The sequence below is a fragment of the Bombina bombina genome, chromosome 7, assembly GCF_027579735.1.
Source record: "Bombina bombina isolate aBomBom1 chromosome 7, aBomBom1.pri, whole genome shotgun sequence".
Classification (NCBI taxonomy): domain Eukaryota; kingdom Metazoa; phylum Chordata; class Amphibia; order Anura; family Bombinatoridae; genus Bombina; species Bombina bombina.
In genome coordinates, this window is record NC_069505.1 from 410,577,029 (window position 1) to 410,592,972 (window position 15,944).

The window sequence follows — 15,944 nt, forward strand, 5'->3', positions numbered from 1 at the left end:
TAAAATTGCATGCTCTATCTGAATCATGAAAGAAAAAAATTGGGTTCAGTGTCTCTTTAACTGAGAATGAACAAAAACTGAATGGGATAGTGCCCACGCATGGTGCAATTTCTTTTAGCTCATCTCAACTTTCACTAAGGAGAAGTCTCAGTCCAACCCTGTCCTGACTAAACCATAGCTTAGTACCTGAGTTAGTGTCTGCTCCTTTCGCTTGAAGTTAGCAATGTCTAAAGTACGTTAAATGTCAGAATTCTCTACTGAAAATCAGAGAGAAAAAAAAAAGATCTGTATTGAGTCCATCTTCCCAATACTTCCCGGTTAGGATCAGCAACCAGAAAGCTGGAGGTGGAGTCAGGCTGGGTCTGAGCTGAGGTATGATCCTTGGTTTCACTGTGTAAGATTTCACATCACACCAGCAGAGAGGTCTCTCCAGCACTATCAGAGTTAAAGGGACACGAGACCCAACAACTTTCTTTCATAATTCAGATAGAGCAGCAATTTTAAACAACTTTATCATCTACACTTGTTATCTAATTTTCTTCATTCTCTTGTTATCTTTAGTGGAAAAGAATACCTAGCTAGACTAAGCAAAATTGATAACAAAATTCAGTTAGAAAGTTGTTTATTATTGTACTTTTGGGTTTCATGTCCCTTTAATGACCATGAATTCTAAAGTTATGCTATTGGCAAGTATAATTTAGTATGTGTTCCTCTTCAGAACCGGTACCATAATCTTGATTTGTTTTAATTAGCTAATATGATTTCTTTTGTGCAGAACTCAAGAGCAGGGATGTGACATTTATCCCATCTATAAAATATGGCTCTTATTAGTAAAGCTTACAATTGTAACTTTAACTAGTTATATTTTTATAGGGATACTGAAATGTTAAAGTAAATGTAAAGTTTCATCAAGTAGTGCCCAGTTTTTTAAAATACTATTAAAAACAGGGGCACTTTCATTGATGAAACTTTACATTGCACCATATTGTAGAAATACTTTTACCTCTTCGTCTTGAAAGCCGCTCCCAACGTTTCACCAGCCCGTCGCAATCCTCTTCCTACGTCAGAAATGACAATTCCGGCTTTCCTCCAATCAAGGCGTTGCTTTAGGCAGTACTTCCCCCGGGGGGGGGAGCCATGATTTGAAAATGCCGGAATCGTCATTGCTGATGGAAGAGGCTTGCGACGGCTGGCGAAGCTCTGGAGCGGCTTTCAAGACGAAGAGGTAAGTATTTCTACAAATATGGTGCAATGTAAAGTTTAATCAATGAAAGTGGCCGTTTTAAAAGTATTTTTAAAAACCGGCACTACTTGATGAAACTTTACATTCACTTTAAGTGCAGGATACTGCGGTATCCTATTTATCGGTCGTTATCAGCACGTCGGTGCTAAACGCAGTGATAGCAAAAAATTTCCATTTAAATGTCAACATATTGCTGTGGACAGCTCAGGCAGGGAAAGTCTTAACTACTGTAGCACAAACTCTGATCTGCACAGAACAAAGCTAAAGACACAGTCATATAATTGCTGCTATGTCTCATTGTTTCTGACAGCGCCCTCGAGTTGGGGTTTTGTGCTTTTAAATCACTTGGGGTGCTGATAAAACCAGCAGCAATTTATCCCGATTTAAAGGAACATTTTATTAATATAACCTATTAAAATTACTCATATTTCTAAGGACACTTTATTGTTACACAAACGCGCATTGGTAACTGTGTTTAACCTTCACTAACTGGTCCACTGCATATCTAAACTAACACTCATTAGCCGGAATGTATTTCTCCTGCTTAACAAAGCTCAGCCAGTGAGCCAATCAGAAACAACATACACACGTAGCGACCAATCACAGACAACCTCCTGCTCAGCCGAAAAAAATGCATTGCAAGTATAACTAAGTGTTTAACCTATATGTATGATTTAAACAAATAATTATATAAAAACATTTCTGTAATACTACAATGCTGTTATGAATTAGAACGGTTATATATATTTTTTTAATATTAAAGTCATAAGGAATTATTTCTCTATTTAAAATATTCTAAAAAGCTGCCTCCATATATTTCAGAAGATAAATTACTTACAGATCCACACACTTGTGCCGTAGTACCAGTCTGTAATTGAAATGACAATGCCTCACAGTAAAATGTCCGCTAGCAGCACAGTATAGCACAGTGCACAACATCAGGGGCAAATGTTTAAATGCTATTTTATAGTTGAACTTATAACACATTATAGAAAACTAGACAGCCACAAATTGCTAATAAACTGTTTCAAGTGGTTAAATTCCAGACCACAGAAAGAAAGGCCCACAACCCATGCGTAAATAGAGTGTACATTTTCTGCGTTGTATCCAACAGTGCAGGGTTCTAGGGGTTAAGCCTATTCCACAAAAGCCCGGTTTTCACACCCTCTGGCCTCTTCACCTAAAAGAGACAAATGGATAAAATAGTTGGTGTCAGAAATGGGATTACATGAAACAAAAATGCAATAAAAATGCTACTTGCGTGCAAAGTAAATGATTACATAAAAATGACCTTAGTATACCGGTCTAACATTATGAAGGGTGAAGAGGGACGGATTTGTGGAAATGATAAGCTCTAATTAACGAAGACACATGGTAGCAGAATAATGTTCCCAAGCAATAAAGCACCTTATTTTCTGTTAAAATGTTATACATTTTATTATTAGTCAGCTGTTAAAGGGAAATACAATTCTAATACTTATTGTGGTGGGTGGGTACATTTCATATCATTTTAAACTAACTTAAGGGAACATTCTATTGTAAAAATAAAATGCTCAGATTAGTATTTAACCCTTGATTAGGAGATGGCAAGTGATTGGTTGCTATGTAAATATACCTCCACTAATTGGCTCATTGACTGTTCCCTGCTCAGGAATGGTAACGCACTGCAGGTTGCAGCTCCTGAAAGAAACTTTAAATATATGTTTTAACTCCTTTTCAAGGGGTTAATTGCATCATTAGCAATGAAAATCCTTTTAAAGTGACATTCCGGTCAAAATTTAAATGCACATAGATGAATTACATTTTTTAATAGAAACATATGTGCAGTATACATATATTGGCAAAAATGCTTCTAGTAAAAGTTAGCACTGTTTTGTATGAAAGTGAATGTAACTTTCATGATAAAGTTTTAAAACGATTAAAAACAGGGGCACTTTCATTCATGAAAGTTTACATTGCACCGGATTTTACAAATACCTTCTTCTCCTGAAACGCCGGATCGCTGATTCCACACCTGCAGCTCCTCTGTACTTCGTCAGCAATGACGAAACCGTCTTCCTCCAATCACAGCTTCCCCACCAGGAGCGTTCATCTGGTGAGGCCACACTGTGATTGGAGGAAGCCGTTTTCGCCATTGCTGTGTTAGTACAGCAGGAAGAAGCAGACGGGGGGATCGGCGATCCAGCGTTTCAGTAGAAGAAGGTAAGTATTTGTAAAATCTGGTGCAAAGTAAACTTTCCTGAATGAAAGTGCCCCTGTTTTTAATAGTTTTTTTTTTTTAAAAAACCGGGCACTTTATCATGAAAATTGACATTCACTTTAACATTTTTCTCTGCATGTGAAACATGGCTAGATATTCTTAGTGCACCAGCATTTTATATACAGCTGCTCAGAGCACCAGTGGGGCTTGTATCATGTCAGCAATTAACAATCTGAGTCATTACCAGATGATATAAGCACCTTAGGCTCTCTGAGCAAGTGTTGTGCACGGTGCATACTTAAATACACTTTTGAAACAGCTATAGTTTTTATTAGAAACATTTTTGCTAATACATTTATATTACAAAAATGCTTTTATTCAAAACTGAAATGTATCTGTGTGGAATGGATTCTAATGTTGGCTGGAATGTCGCTTTAATAAAAAAAAAAATTAGTACATTTATGTTTCTTTAAATCTTGATATAAAATAGACATGTGCACGGCCAAAACATGTTTAGAATGAATAAATCCTTCGTTTTGTACGATATTCGGTAAGGAGTCGTTCGGAATTTGTTTAATGACAATCCATTTGTCTGCTATTTCCTATGGAAAATGTCTTCAGCACAGGAGCAGCTGAAGAGCAGCCTAAATTTAAATAAAGTAGTAGCTAGTGCTAGTGCTGCAAGCCAGCAGCTGCAAAAAATAAATAAATAATGTAAATGTATTTTTTAATGGGGTCAGTATGTGGAAAAAAATGATAGTTTATATTCGTCAAAAAATACACATATCTAATATAAAATATACCTACCCACTGTAGCATTATGCATACACACCTATAGGCATGTCGGCCAACTCTGTACAAACTACTTTCAAGCATACTGGTGTATGCGCAAATTTACAGGGTTTATTTAAATTATATACTATGTTTTCACAAAACTTGTCTATTAGAAAAAGTATTACAATGATTAACAGAAAATACATTGCTGTATCTGCTTTACCTTCTATGTGGTCGTTAAATAGGAGCAAAAGAGGGGGGGGGGATTTGCAAATAAAATGAATAAAATGTTTGCATTAGTAGTGGATGCATGGAAAAGGTTCTCAGCAGGGGTATATGATCATTCGTGATGGGATGGTGTCTTCAATAATTAAAAATGATGATGTTTAGATTTTCAATGACATGCAGGGGACAGGCGTGCAAATAAAGCACTCACTTACCACTGACTAGTTGGGTAGCTAGGTGGCGCTGTAGCCTCACCTGGGTAGGGTGGGGGTAAATACCCTTTGTTTGCAGGTCCAGCATACATAGGAGGGTTCATGACAGGCTGGTATCCATGTGCGGCCATTGGTACAACCACTGGCATAACAGGCTGGCGGGGAATAACATTTGTGACTTGAACACTGGTGCGTACTGGAGCTGCAGATAGACAGAACACAGATTCATTAATGCAGGATTATACAGCGATACTGGAGTACACTGTACAGATAAACTGAATACAAAGGGATAGTATACTCCTATCTATCTATATATATATATATATATATATATACACACACACACATATATATATATATATATATATATTAATTCAAATATATTTCAAAAATATGTAGTTTACCCGTAAGTGATAATAAAGGTGCCTGACTATTATATTTCTCTCCCTATTTCTTGATTAACTTATATATATATATATATATACATATACACACACACCTCTCTATATAGGCATCTATTGCCCCCCTTTATAATATTGCCCATGTGTGCACCCCCAACCATGATAATCTACACATATTGTGAATTATTTGTTTAGTACATCTTCAGTATTAGCAATTATTTTTTACCCTTTGCCCCCTATATATGGTTCCTGGAGATAGCTCTGTATATAGCAAGTTTATAGTGTGCTGGTACAATACAGAAAGGAGTGTGTTTAAACATTGAATACTGTAAACCTGCGATGCAACCCTCTCCCATACAGTTTGATCAGAGACTCATAAAGAAAAAACACTCTGTTCTCAAATATTGTCACAATACATGCCACTGATTGCTCTCTGAGCAGGCGCGGTGCTTGAACGCGGTTACAAAAGGCAAGCACAGAATATGTGCATATGCCACTGAAATATTAATAGCTGTTTTTTCAAAATTGAAATCGACTTATGCACATTTCCATTGACTATTGTGTTTTTTAAAGTATTGGTAAACTTTACATGTTTTAAAATCAGGTCCAGACTTTATTGGATCACTTCTAATAAGGATGAGCTGTAACTTACTTTTTAATTTAGCTGTGCCATTCTAATACTCCCCGCTCAAGCCGCCCACTTCAAAACTAATTTTGTTTTGTGCGCTTACAGTTTTGACTGTTCTCCAATCAGCCCTCTAGCCGTACGGTACAATGTTTTTTTTAGCTAGAGTGCTAATTAGAGAACAGTTAAAACCGTTAGCTTACAAAAAACAAAGTGGGAGGCCGGACCGCAGGATAGTAGAACAGAATGGCTAGATTAAAAAAAAAAAAAGTATGTTACAGAGCATCTTCTTTAGAAGTGATCAATTAACGCCAAGGGGCAGATTTAACAAGGGCCGAATGGCCCCTAATTGCCCCCTGTTTCCGAGCGAGCCTTCAGGCTCAACGGAAACAACGGTTAAGAAGCAGCGGTCTTAAGACCGCTGTTTCTTAACTCGTACGCCTCCTCTGAGGCTGCGGACATCAATCCGCCAAATCGCATACGATCGGGTTGATTGACACCCCCTGCTAGCAGCCGATTGGCTGCGAATCTGCAGAGGCCGGCATTGCACAAGCAGTTCACCAGAACTGCTTGTGCAATGTTAAATGCAGACAGTGTATGCTGTCGGCATTCAGAGATGTCTGGCGGACATGATATGCTACAGCGTATCATGTCTGCCAGACATTGATAAATCGGCCCCCAAATCTCAAATATTGCTTACATTCCAGACCCGATTTCAAAACATGTGACATTTACCATCACTTAATATAAAAAATAGCACTTTTAGTGTCATTTATTATTTATGTCATAGCAACCCTAGATGCAGTAGAAAACTCCCTGATCTAAACTAGTTTTAGTTGTTAGTGCTCAATGCCAGTCAGCTTCTCAGACTGCAAGTCTCATATTGTCTATAAAGATGATCACTCATGGAAAGTTTAATTCTGCCACTAAATAAATCCTACTACTTCCCAAAATGTAGAATTCGAAAATAATACAAGAAGAGGAGATTGACACTTACACTTCGAGATTGTAATATAAAATATTTAATTCTGCATAGTAAAAAAAAAATCCTTATTTATTTGCCTCCTTTTAAAATAGTTTTGAGAACTGCAAATGTACATTAAAGACTTTACAAGTCTAATCCTGCTAAATATCTGTCCCTAACTGGCCTCACAAAACAATACAAGTTTTGCTAACACAATGACAGTGGTTTTCTACTTCAGTAATAAGTCTTTAATGCAGGTTATTTGATTAGAGGGATTATAGTCCTAAAGGAAACCGACTTTTTGCAGAGGGATTAATCTGTCCAATAGGATACAAAATTATTGGAGAGGTGTTAGGGAGTCAAAGAGATGTAGTCCAATAGGATGCAGACTTATTGGAGAGGGGTAAGGGATTTGAAGAAACGTAGTCCAATAGGATGCAGATTTATGGTTGAGTGGTAAGGGATTTGAAGAAACGTAGTCCAATAGGATGCAGACTTATTGGAGAGGGGTAAGGGATTTTAAGGAAAGCAGATTTGTAGTTCAGAGGGAAGGGTTAGCAGAGCTAACAGACAAACTAAGCCTGTGTTTATAGTGACAGGATCTGGGATGGCAACACATTTTAGCAGTTCTTGTTGACATGACATATTGAAGCTTCTAAACGGTCTATATGATCCCAGCCTCTGTTTAGATTTGCCTGGCAAACGGCATCAGCCTTGAGATGACCTATAAACCCAAATTATATTGTTTATCATTTAATTTACCTTTGCTCAGCACAGAGTATACATATATATTACGTACCCTAAGATTTACCCACCAGTGAGGGAGCCTAAATAAAATTAAAATTAAAAAAAATCCAAAAGCTTATCTGATTTTCATGCCAAAATATTTTGAACAAATGTTAGTGTGTGTATATGGAAGCAAATAATTACAATGAAGTATTAGGCATTTTTATGTAATTTTATTTATTAAGTTTTCCAAAAGCAACAATAACACAATTTTCAAGATACAAGCATAAAATAAATACAAGCTGTTAAAAAAAGTTGAAACGGTAATCCTTATTCAATATGCATCAGGTATTTTAAACTACGAAATAGAATCAATTTCAGAAAAGGTGTTTTCTTGAGTACAAAAACATATAAAACAGTATAAAAAAATTCTAAAATGCAGATACAAAGTTATATGCTGTGTAAGCACTAGATTATTGGTCCACAATCATAATATATACCTCAGAAAAGTACCAACATGTTAAATGTTTCTCAGTGAAGCCATATTGGGGTTTAACACAAAAGTTACCTTCTTTTGTAAAACTTGTGTTGGCACTTAAAATTTAGAATCCAGTAAGAATATTGAGGTACCAAGGCATGTAAATCTGGATATAGTAATACAAAATGCCAATACCCAGTAATAAAATTCAAGGTATTGTAGCTCCTGGAATTTTTCATTTCTCACAGTAAGCATAACAGCTTCTGCTCATATGCAGACTGTTTGGGTAGCAGCAACGCTTGATCAAAACGCATGGTTGGGTGCGACTTCTTTAAAAAAAATTAAAAAGGCTAGTTGCAGTCATTAGGTTAATATAAAATGCATCGTTTTGCACTTGTTATCAGTTGAAGCCAGTAAGGAACAGATATGAAGCAGGAGTAGCCTTGAGAAGTCAGCAGGTGCATTTCAAGTTCTGAAAATTGTAGATTTTTTAAATTCTCAGAGCTAAATTACATGAAAAGGGGACAAAATAATGATTTAAAATAGTTAACAAAGTTGTTTCATTATGCCTAACTATACATTAGATATAACATTCTCAAGGTGTTTATTGTCCCTTTAAGAAGATCTGGCAATTGTATGTTCTTGAATACAATAATAAACTGATGAGAGGTCGCAGTCATATCAAACACTAATAGCAACACTGTCTTTCCAAGGGTATCAATTCATGGAATTTCATGCTGGACGATCATTGGACTAGTTCTTCAGCAGGGCAGGGAACAGCGTTAATTTTGGTCTCTTGTGCAGAATTTGGAAGTTGCAAAGGTGAAATCTCTCATATAACTGTGCAAAGGTTTAAGAAAAAGGAAAAAAACAAAAAAACACACAAATCATTTTCAGCAGCCATAGATTTGGTTTATGTAGATAAATACAAAGTTTATTTCAAATTTAGGAGCAATCAGCAATATTTAGGGGCCAGACAAGCTTGTGCACAGCTATATATAAAATATAACACACAGGGACATTTAGTGCTAGATTACAAGTGGAGAGCTAATTTACCGCTTTTGTTTGTGGGCGTGCGATAACCAGCAATTACAAGTGGCTGTTTATTGCCACCACAAGCTGACGGAAGCAATTAGCTCTTATAAAATTAGATAAAAAATAAAGTGTAATATACTTTATTAAAATATAAAGATAGCAGCATCTTTATTTTTTAATAAAATAACTGCACTAGACAGTTATGAGGGTTTAAAGTTGGCGGGTGTGGAGTGTTAGAAAAAAACGTCACTGAAAAAGTGCCTTTATATTGCGGCCTATGGGAACTGTGTGGTCTCTATAAATATATACAATATATATATGCGTGCCCCCCCCCCCCCCCCCCCGGTATATACTGGACACCTGAAAACCCTAAATAAGATAGAGACTTATTATTAAAGTAGCTTCCCACTAAACTCACTTAAAAAAAAAAAGTAGCTTTATTGCACAACCACATACAACAAACTTTTTTTCTAGTGATCGTACGCTGGTTGAATGCTTAAATATTTTAGAATACAAAGTTTAATTACATGCAATAAATAAGGAGGTATTTGTGTTTTTATTTTAATACTGATGCAGGCTTTGAGGGTTCCATAGCGTCCCAGCTTGCGAAGTATAGTTGTCCCTGTATGACTTTCAGATTTTGTGTCTGGCATGTGTGATTTTGTAATTATGTTTTGTACTCACAGTAGAGTCAGTTTGATAAGGACCTGACAGGAGGGGAGTCTATCTCCTCCCTCACAGGGGCGCACTCTCTTTGCCCTCTTTCCCAGTTCTCACTCAGCCTATGCTGCAGCCGATGTTACCTGCTACTGATTCACCTCCTCCCTCCAGAGCCTTATCGCCGCCTCTAAACAGCAGGAGGGAGGGTGGCAGACACGCAATACGCTGAAAGTAAAGACAGACTTGCTGTGACAATGCCTTCCTGCTCGATGATGTCACTGCAACTAGAGGCATTCCTTCAAGAAACACGGTTTCCAGATTTGGGCCACGTTGGATCATAGTACTTGTAGTTTCAGAGAGATTGCATTTCATTTGCGGGCGTCAGGGAGCCGCTATTACAATGAGGGAGACTCCCTGAACTTCAGGGAGAGTTGGGATGTCCGTGTATATCGTCGTATACATTTCCAATTTGCTGCCATCAATGTGTGACTTACCCCTTCGCTGCGCTAGTTCTAATGCAGTGACTCACGGCATGAGAATGAGGCTCCCATAGGAGCCTATAAAAGTGCCCTGCCATGAGCACAATGTTTCTCAGCAATGCAAACACGAGCTCAAGCTCACGTTCGCATTGCGCTCAACCTGTAATACCAGTGCACAATATTTTGCACTCCACTTGTAATGTAACCCTTTATCAAGCAAACAGCATAACCTGCATTACAGATATAATGTCATACTTTCTACCTGTCCTAGGATGATTAAAAGGTACAGTGCCATATTATACAGTTGCAATCAGAGCAGAGAGCATCCTAAGTTCTCTTTAGGTTGTGTGTGTAGACTGAACATGCATGAATTAAAGTGCCACTTAAGTCAAATTAATGTTTTAGGATTTAGATAAAAGCACACTATCTAAAGAGAAATACAACAACTGTTCAATATACTTTATCATTATCAAAACGTGCAGTCTTTTTATATGCAAAGTGCACTGTGCATATGTATTTTGTGATTGGCTGAAATCTGTCACATGATACAGGAGGCGGGAAAATTGGATTTTAAAACCACTTTCTAATTTACTTCTATTGTCAATTGTTCTTCAATCTCTTGGTATCTTTTGTCGAAAAGCAGGGACGTTTGCTTAGGAGCCCTATATGGCAGCAGTTTAGCAAGAAATATTATCCATTTGCAAGAGCACTAGATGGGAGAATCTCCTGTCATGCAGTGCGGCAGATGCCTATCTAGGTATCTCTTCAACAAAGAATATCACAGGAATGAAGCAAATTTGATATTAGAAGTAAATTCAACAAAATGAAAATGAAATATCTCAAATTAAATTGAAGTTAGTATCTTGATGTTGTGTCAGAGACAGACAACACCAAGGGAGGCTAACACAATTTATTTATGTGCGTATTTAGCTATTAAAACAATGTATATAATAGCAACAACTTAAAGGGACAGTATACACCAATTTACATATAACTGCATGTAATAGACACTACTATAAAGAAGAATATGCACAGATACTGATATAAAAATCCAGTATAAAACCTTTTAAAAACTTAGATGCTCCTAGTTTAACACTGTTATTGAGATAATCCTGGGACACACACTGAAAGGGGCTGAAAGCAGACCCCCTCTCCTGCATATGAAAAGACACATTATACAAACAGAAGCAGTCTGAAGTCTGTATACATCAGTATACAAGGAGTCTGAAAATCAGCACAATGTTATTTAAAAATAAACAAAACTGTACATTTTTTCAAAAATACACACAGATGGGCTATATAAATGGATCATCTACAAAACATGTATGCAAATAAAAATCTAGTGTATACTGTCCCTTTAACAAAACAATGGTATACAATCTAACAATAACTATTTAATGGGCATGGTGCACGTAATCCTTTAAAGGGTCATTATAGCCATAAATGTACGTGTCTAATTCATTTGAGCATGTCATTTTAAAAACTGCAAATAGGTTAAAACCCATAGTTAAACTAACGCTTGGGAACCACAGAGCACTGCTGCTCCTGAGCAGAAAATACTGCTGAGCAAATCAGTTAGAATAAAACGAAGCAGAATTTTCTAAAATGACTTTCCAGTACATTGTCTAGGTCTAGGTCAAGCATTAAAAATTACATTAAAGTCAATACAAGTTAAGCACTGAGTTGCAAAAGATCTGCATGCAAAATAAATATTCTATAAGCATTTAAATTGGTCAGTGATTTGAATTAAACTATATGAATATTTTGTTTGTGGCCAATTGGGACTAACTGTAAATTAGTGTGTCCCCAGCTTTAAACAGGCTCTGTCTATTATATAGCTAGATCAGACAATTTGCAGCATACTTAAAGGGACATGAAACCTATTTATTTTTTTACTTTCATGAATCATATAGAAAATACGATTTTAAATAACTTTACATTTTTACTTCTATTTCCAAAGTTGCTTCATTCTCTTGGCATCCTTTGTTAAAGGAGCAGCAATGCACTACTGGGAGCTAGCTGAACACATCAGGTGAGCCAATAACAAAAGGCATATATGAGCAGCCAGCTCCTAAGCCTACCTATGTTTGCTTTTCAACAAAGAATACCAAGAGAACTAAGAAAATTAGATAAAGGTAAATTGGAAAGTTGTTTAAAACTGTATGTGCTATCTGAATAATGAAAATAAGTTTTTTGGGTTTCCTGTCCCTTTCAGACCAATATATAAAAGTTGAGTTTACAGGAAGTTGTCATCTGTCACATATGCTCTGTATTCCCTCATTGCTATCAGCCAACTGATGGTACCAGAATAAGAGAATACAGCCAACCTGAGTCTGAAGTATTCTGGTGTGGTGTGTTCCTGAACTGAGAAGAAAATTATCCTAACACACAATCCATAACATTGTCTTGTTGTTTTACTTAGATGAATTCAATACATGTGGCTTTTGTAGCGCTCCTCATAGAGGTCTATTGGGAAAATGAGTTTGCGAGGCCACACTGTCCGACCACCAGATATTATCGTACCTAAGGGGCTTTCGCTTGTGTGCTAACAGTTTACTTTCCACTTGTAATACCAGCATAAAAATTGGAGCACTACTGATTTAACTTGAAAGCAGTTATCTCTCAATAGTGCTAATATTTTTGTGCTCCACTTGTAAATTCTAGCCCATGTTGTGTACAACAGTCTTGTGGAGAGTAAATTCCCAAGGCTCGGCAAAATAGCAGATCGCTACAATCTATTGGGCAATGATCAGCTACTGAAAACACCCCTGCGCAAGAACGTTGTGGGCAGCAATCTCAATCTAAAATAAAGTAAAAGTTGAGGCTACGATTTGGGTTTTCTTCCTGCGCAAGAATAGCAGTCACATCTTGATAGCCATTGTGTTGTTGTTTTGAGCAAAATAATAAAAAGGGACAGTCTAGTCAAAATTAAACTTTCATGATTCAGATAGGGCATGCAATTTTAAACAACTTTCCAATTTACTTTTATGATAAAATTTGCTTTGTTCCTTTGATATTCTTTGTTGAAAGCTAAACCTAGGTAGGCTCATATGCTAATTTTAAGCCCATGAAGGCTGCCTCTTATCTCAGTGCATTTGACACTTATTTCACAACTAGACAGTGCTAGTTCATGTGAGCCATATATATATATATATAACATTGTGCTCACTCCCGTGGAGTTATTTACGAGTCATCACTGATTGGCTAAAATTCACGTCTGTCAAAAGAACTGAAATAAGGGGGCAGTCTGTAGAGGCTTAGATACAAGGTAATCACAGAGGTAAAAAGTGTATTAATTTAACAGTGTTAGTTATGCAATACTGGGGAATGGGTAATAAAGGGATTAACTATCTTTTTTAAACTATAAAAATATGGAGTATACTGTCCCTTTAACGCCAGTTGCTAATAAAACCATTTGGGCAAGTGAATTCTTTCCTCTGAGAGATAAGTCCTTGGCTCTTGTGGTTATTTGCTTCAAGACATTGTCCTTCAGATCGCATTCAGTCTGTTAAGAGTGACATACAGTCCGATCTTGACTTTGTTTATAAATACATTCAACCTATCCCTTAAACTGCATATCCTGGTTAGGAAATGAAGAAAACATAAAACTTGCATAACCTTCGACGTAGAGTTAGTATGGGGATTGATTTTGCAGGCGACAATGGTTGGCGTTAGCTGAGACTGCCATTGGCTAATGTGTACTTAGTACACACAGTATGTATCAATTCCATCGGCTTCCATAAAGTATACGTGGGAAAGTCCTTAGGAATCGGTAGTGGGGGTTTAAGAAGAGTGTCCTGTTGCTTGTTTCATTACTGGTGTTTCCTATAGTGATTTCAGGATATTTTCCTACACCGAGGAAGCAATTTCCTTCCAGTAAAGGCAGATTTGGTGAAATTGGTTCATTTTGGTTCTCTCACACATATAGCCGAATTCTTCTAGGTCATAAAGTCCTTGTGTTCTAACCATTCTTGAAATGAAGGGTGTAACAATTGTTTCTACTTCTTGGCAATTAGTGACTTTGCGCTACCTAAAGTAATAGACAGGCGTATCTCGGGCTTTTTATTAAGTAAAACTGGCTGGGTCTATGGTGAACTGGGGGCCCAACAGTTTCTGTGTGTAATACGTTATCTTTTCCCAGATAGATGAAAGACAAGAGCAAGATCACCCAATGTGCAACACTGAGCAATTTGACCTCCATCCTCTTGAATATTATTTGAGCAGGTGTTGATAACTTATTGGCCCTTTTGATTATCTTAGTCCATTCATTTAGTGCTAGTTGACTACCCAGCTTCCCTTCCCAACGGAAACTATAAGGCGGAAGAGAGTTGCTGGGTTCCATACTTGTATGCTAGTGCCAAGGCGCCTATGGGTTGTGTTTCTGAGAGGAAGAGGTGTACATATTGAGTGTGCTTCCTCATGTGACAAGCTTTTTGTGTGGAAGTGGTAAGTAAATGGTGAAGTTGGGCATATTTGAGCCATCTGGTAAATGTCTCTCCGCTCTTCTCCTCAGTTTACCATTTTATAGGATGTGAAAAAAAAACTGCTTTGTACTAAGTAAGAGGTCCAGTCTAAACTCATTGGGAAATGTCTGATATGTTTGAGCTGATGACAATGTTGTTCCAACCCATAATTATAGGATAACGCTTGATTTGCTGTGGCCTGTACTGTCTTATTAGTCCAACATAATGGACCTAAAATTGAGTTTCTTGACTCTATAGCATCCCAAGCCTCGTTACTGCCATTACAGTGCCAAATCTATTATGTGTTGAAGCAATATTGCCCTGAAATAGTCTACAATTCATGTTACTCCTGCACCTTCTCTGTTCAACGTATGATACATTGTAGAAGGTTTTAATAACGTTCTGCACTTTAATAAAATATTATGCCTTTTATCATAATTCTATGTTCTAACAAATTAAAGCACATCATTTTAGCATTGGAATGACCCTTTGGTATAACCCCAGCTAACTAATCTTAATGGGATATTAAACACAAGCAAAAAAAAAAAAACATTCAAAAAGAATAGAAAGGTTAAAATACTGGTGCACGGCCCTCACAGCATATGTGCGTATGCCGCCGTAAAACAGTGATAACTTTTACTAGAAGCATTTTTGCTAATGGAAGTATATTGCATTTACGTCAGTCATTTTGTTAGCAAAACGCGCGTTGTTTTTGTAGTCAGACACGCCCCTTGAAAAGCAGTATGATTATGTTTATATTATTTCTTCTTCTGTGGCCAATTAGGGACAGATCTAAAGGAGCTGCTATACTGATTAACCAATCAATGTGCAGCTCTTAGGAATGTTAAGGTTATGGATTCCATGTTATAACAATCCAGCCTTTTTGTGGGGAGTTTAAAAAATAAATGACAAATAGTCTTTACAAATTTACAGGTAAAGCAGACAAAATAATGATAGTGCATTGCATAGTTGTTCTTTTACTGTTCACAAATAAATATTTCATATCACATCCCGTAAAAAGGGACATAAAACCGAAAAACATTTCTTTCATTATTCAGATAGATCATACAATTTTAAAACAACTTAATTACTTCTATTATCTCATTTGCTTTGTTCTCTTGCTAACTTTTGTTGAAAAGCATACGTAGGTACACTCAGTAGCTGGAAGCTAGCTGCTGATTGGTAGCCACACATATATGCATCTTGTCAGTGGCTTACCAATTTGTTCAGCTAGCTCCCAGTAGTGCATTGCTTCTCTTCCAATAAAGGACACCAAGAGAATGAAGCAAAATGTATAATAGAAGTCAATTTGAAAGTTGTTTAAAATTGTATGTTCTATCTGAATCATGAGAGAGAAAAAAAATTGTGTTTCATTTCCCTTTAAAACGGATTTAAAGGGAGATAAAATATCTGCAGATAGATATATAGTATAAAAGTTTGCAGCATGGTAGATACTAGG

The 15,944-nt window shown here is 36.8% G+C and overlaps 1 protein-coding gene across 2 annotated transcripts in view; it reads right to left on the reverse strand.

The window, feature by feature from the left end:
• Positions 1 to 2,093: 2,093 nt before the first annotated feature.
• Positions 2,094 to 15,944, reverse strand: part of SHISA5 (shisa family member 5) — a 37,127-nt gene continuing 23,276 nt past the window's right edge. Inside the window, exons 4-5 of one of the 2 annotated variants that reach the window (XM_053721196.1) lie at positions 4,658 to 4,856; positions 2,094 to 2,423 (exon numbers count right to left, since the gene is read on the reverse strand). In XM_053721196.1, coding sequence (XP_053577171.1) covers positions 2,420 to 2,423; positions 4,658 to 4,856 — 203 coding nt within the window. In that variant the 3' untranslated portion in view covers positions 2,094 to 2,419. The remainder of the gene's footprint in view (positions 2,424 to 4,657; positions 4,857 to 15,944) is intronic. The other variant, XM_053721195.1, reaches the window with a different exon arrangement.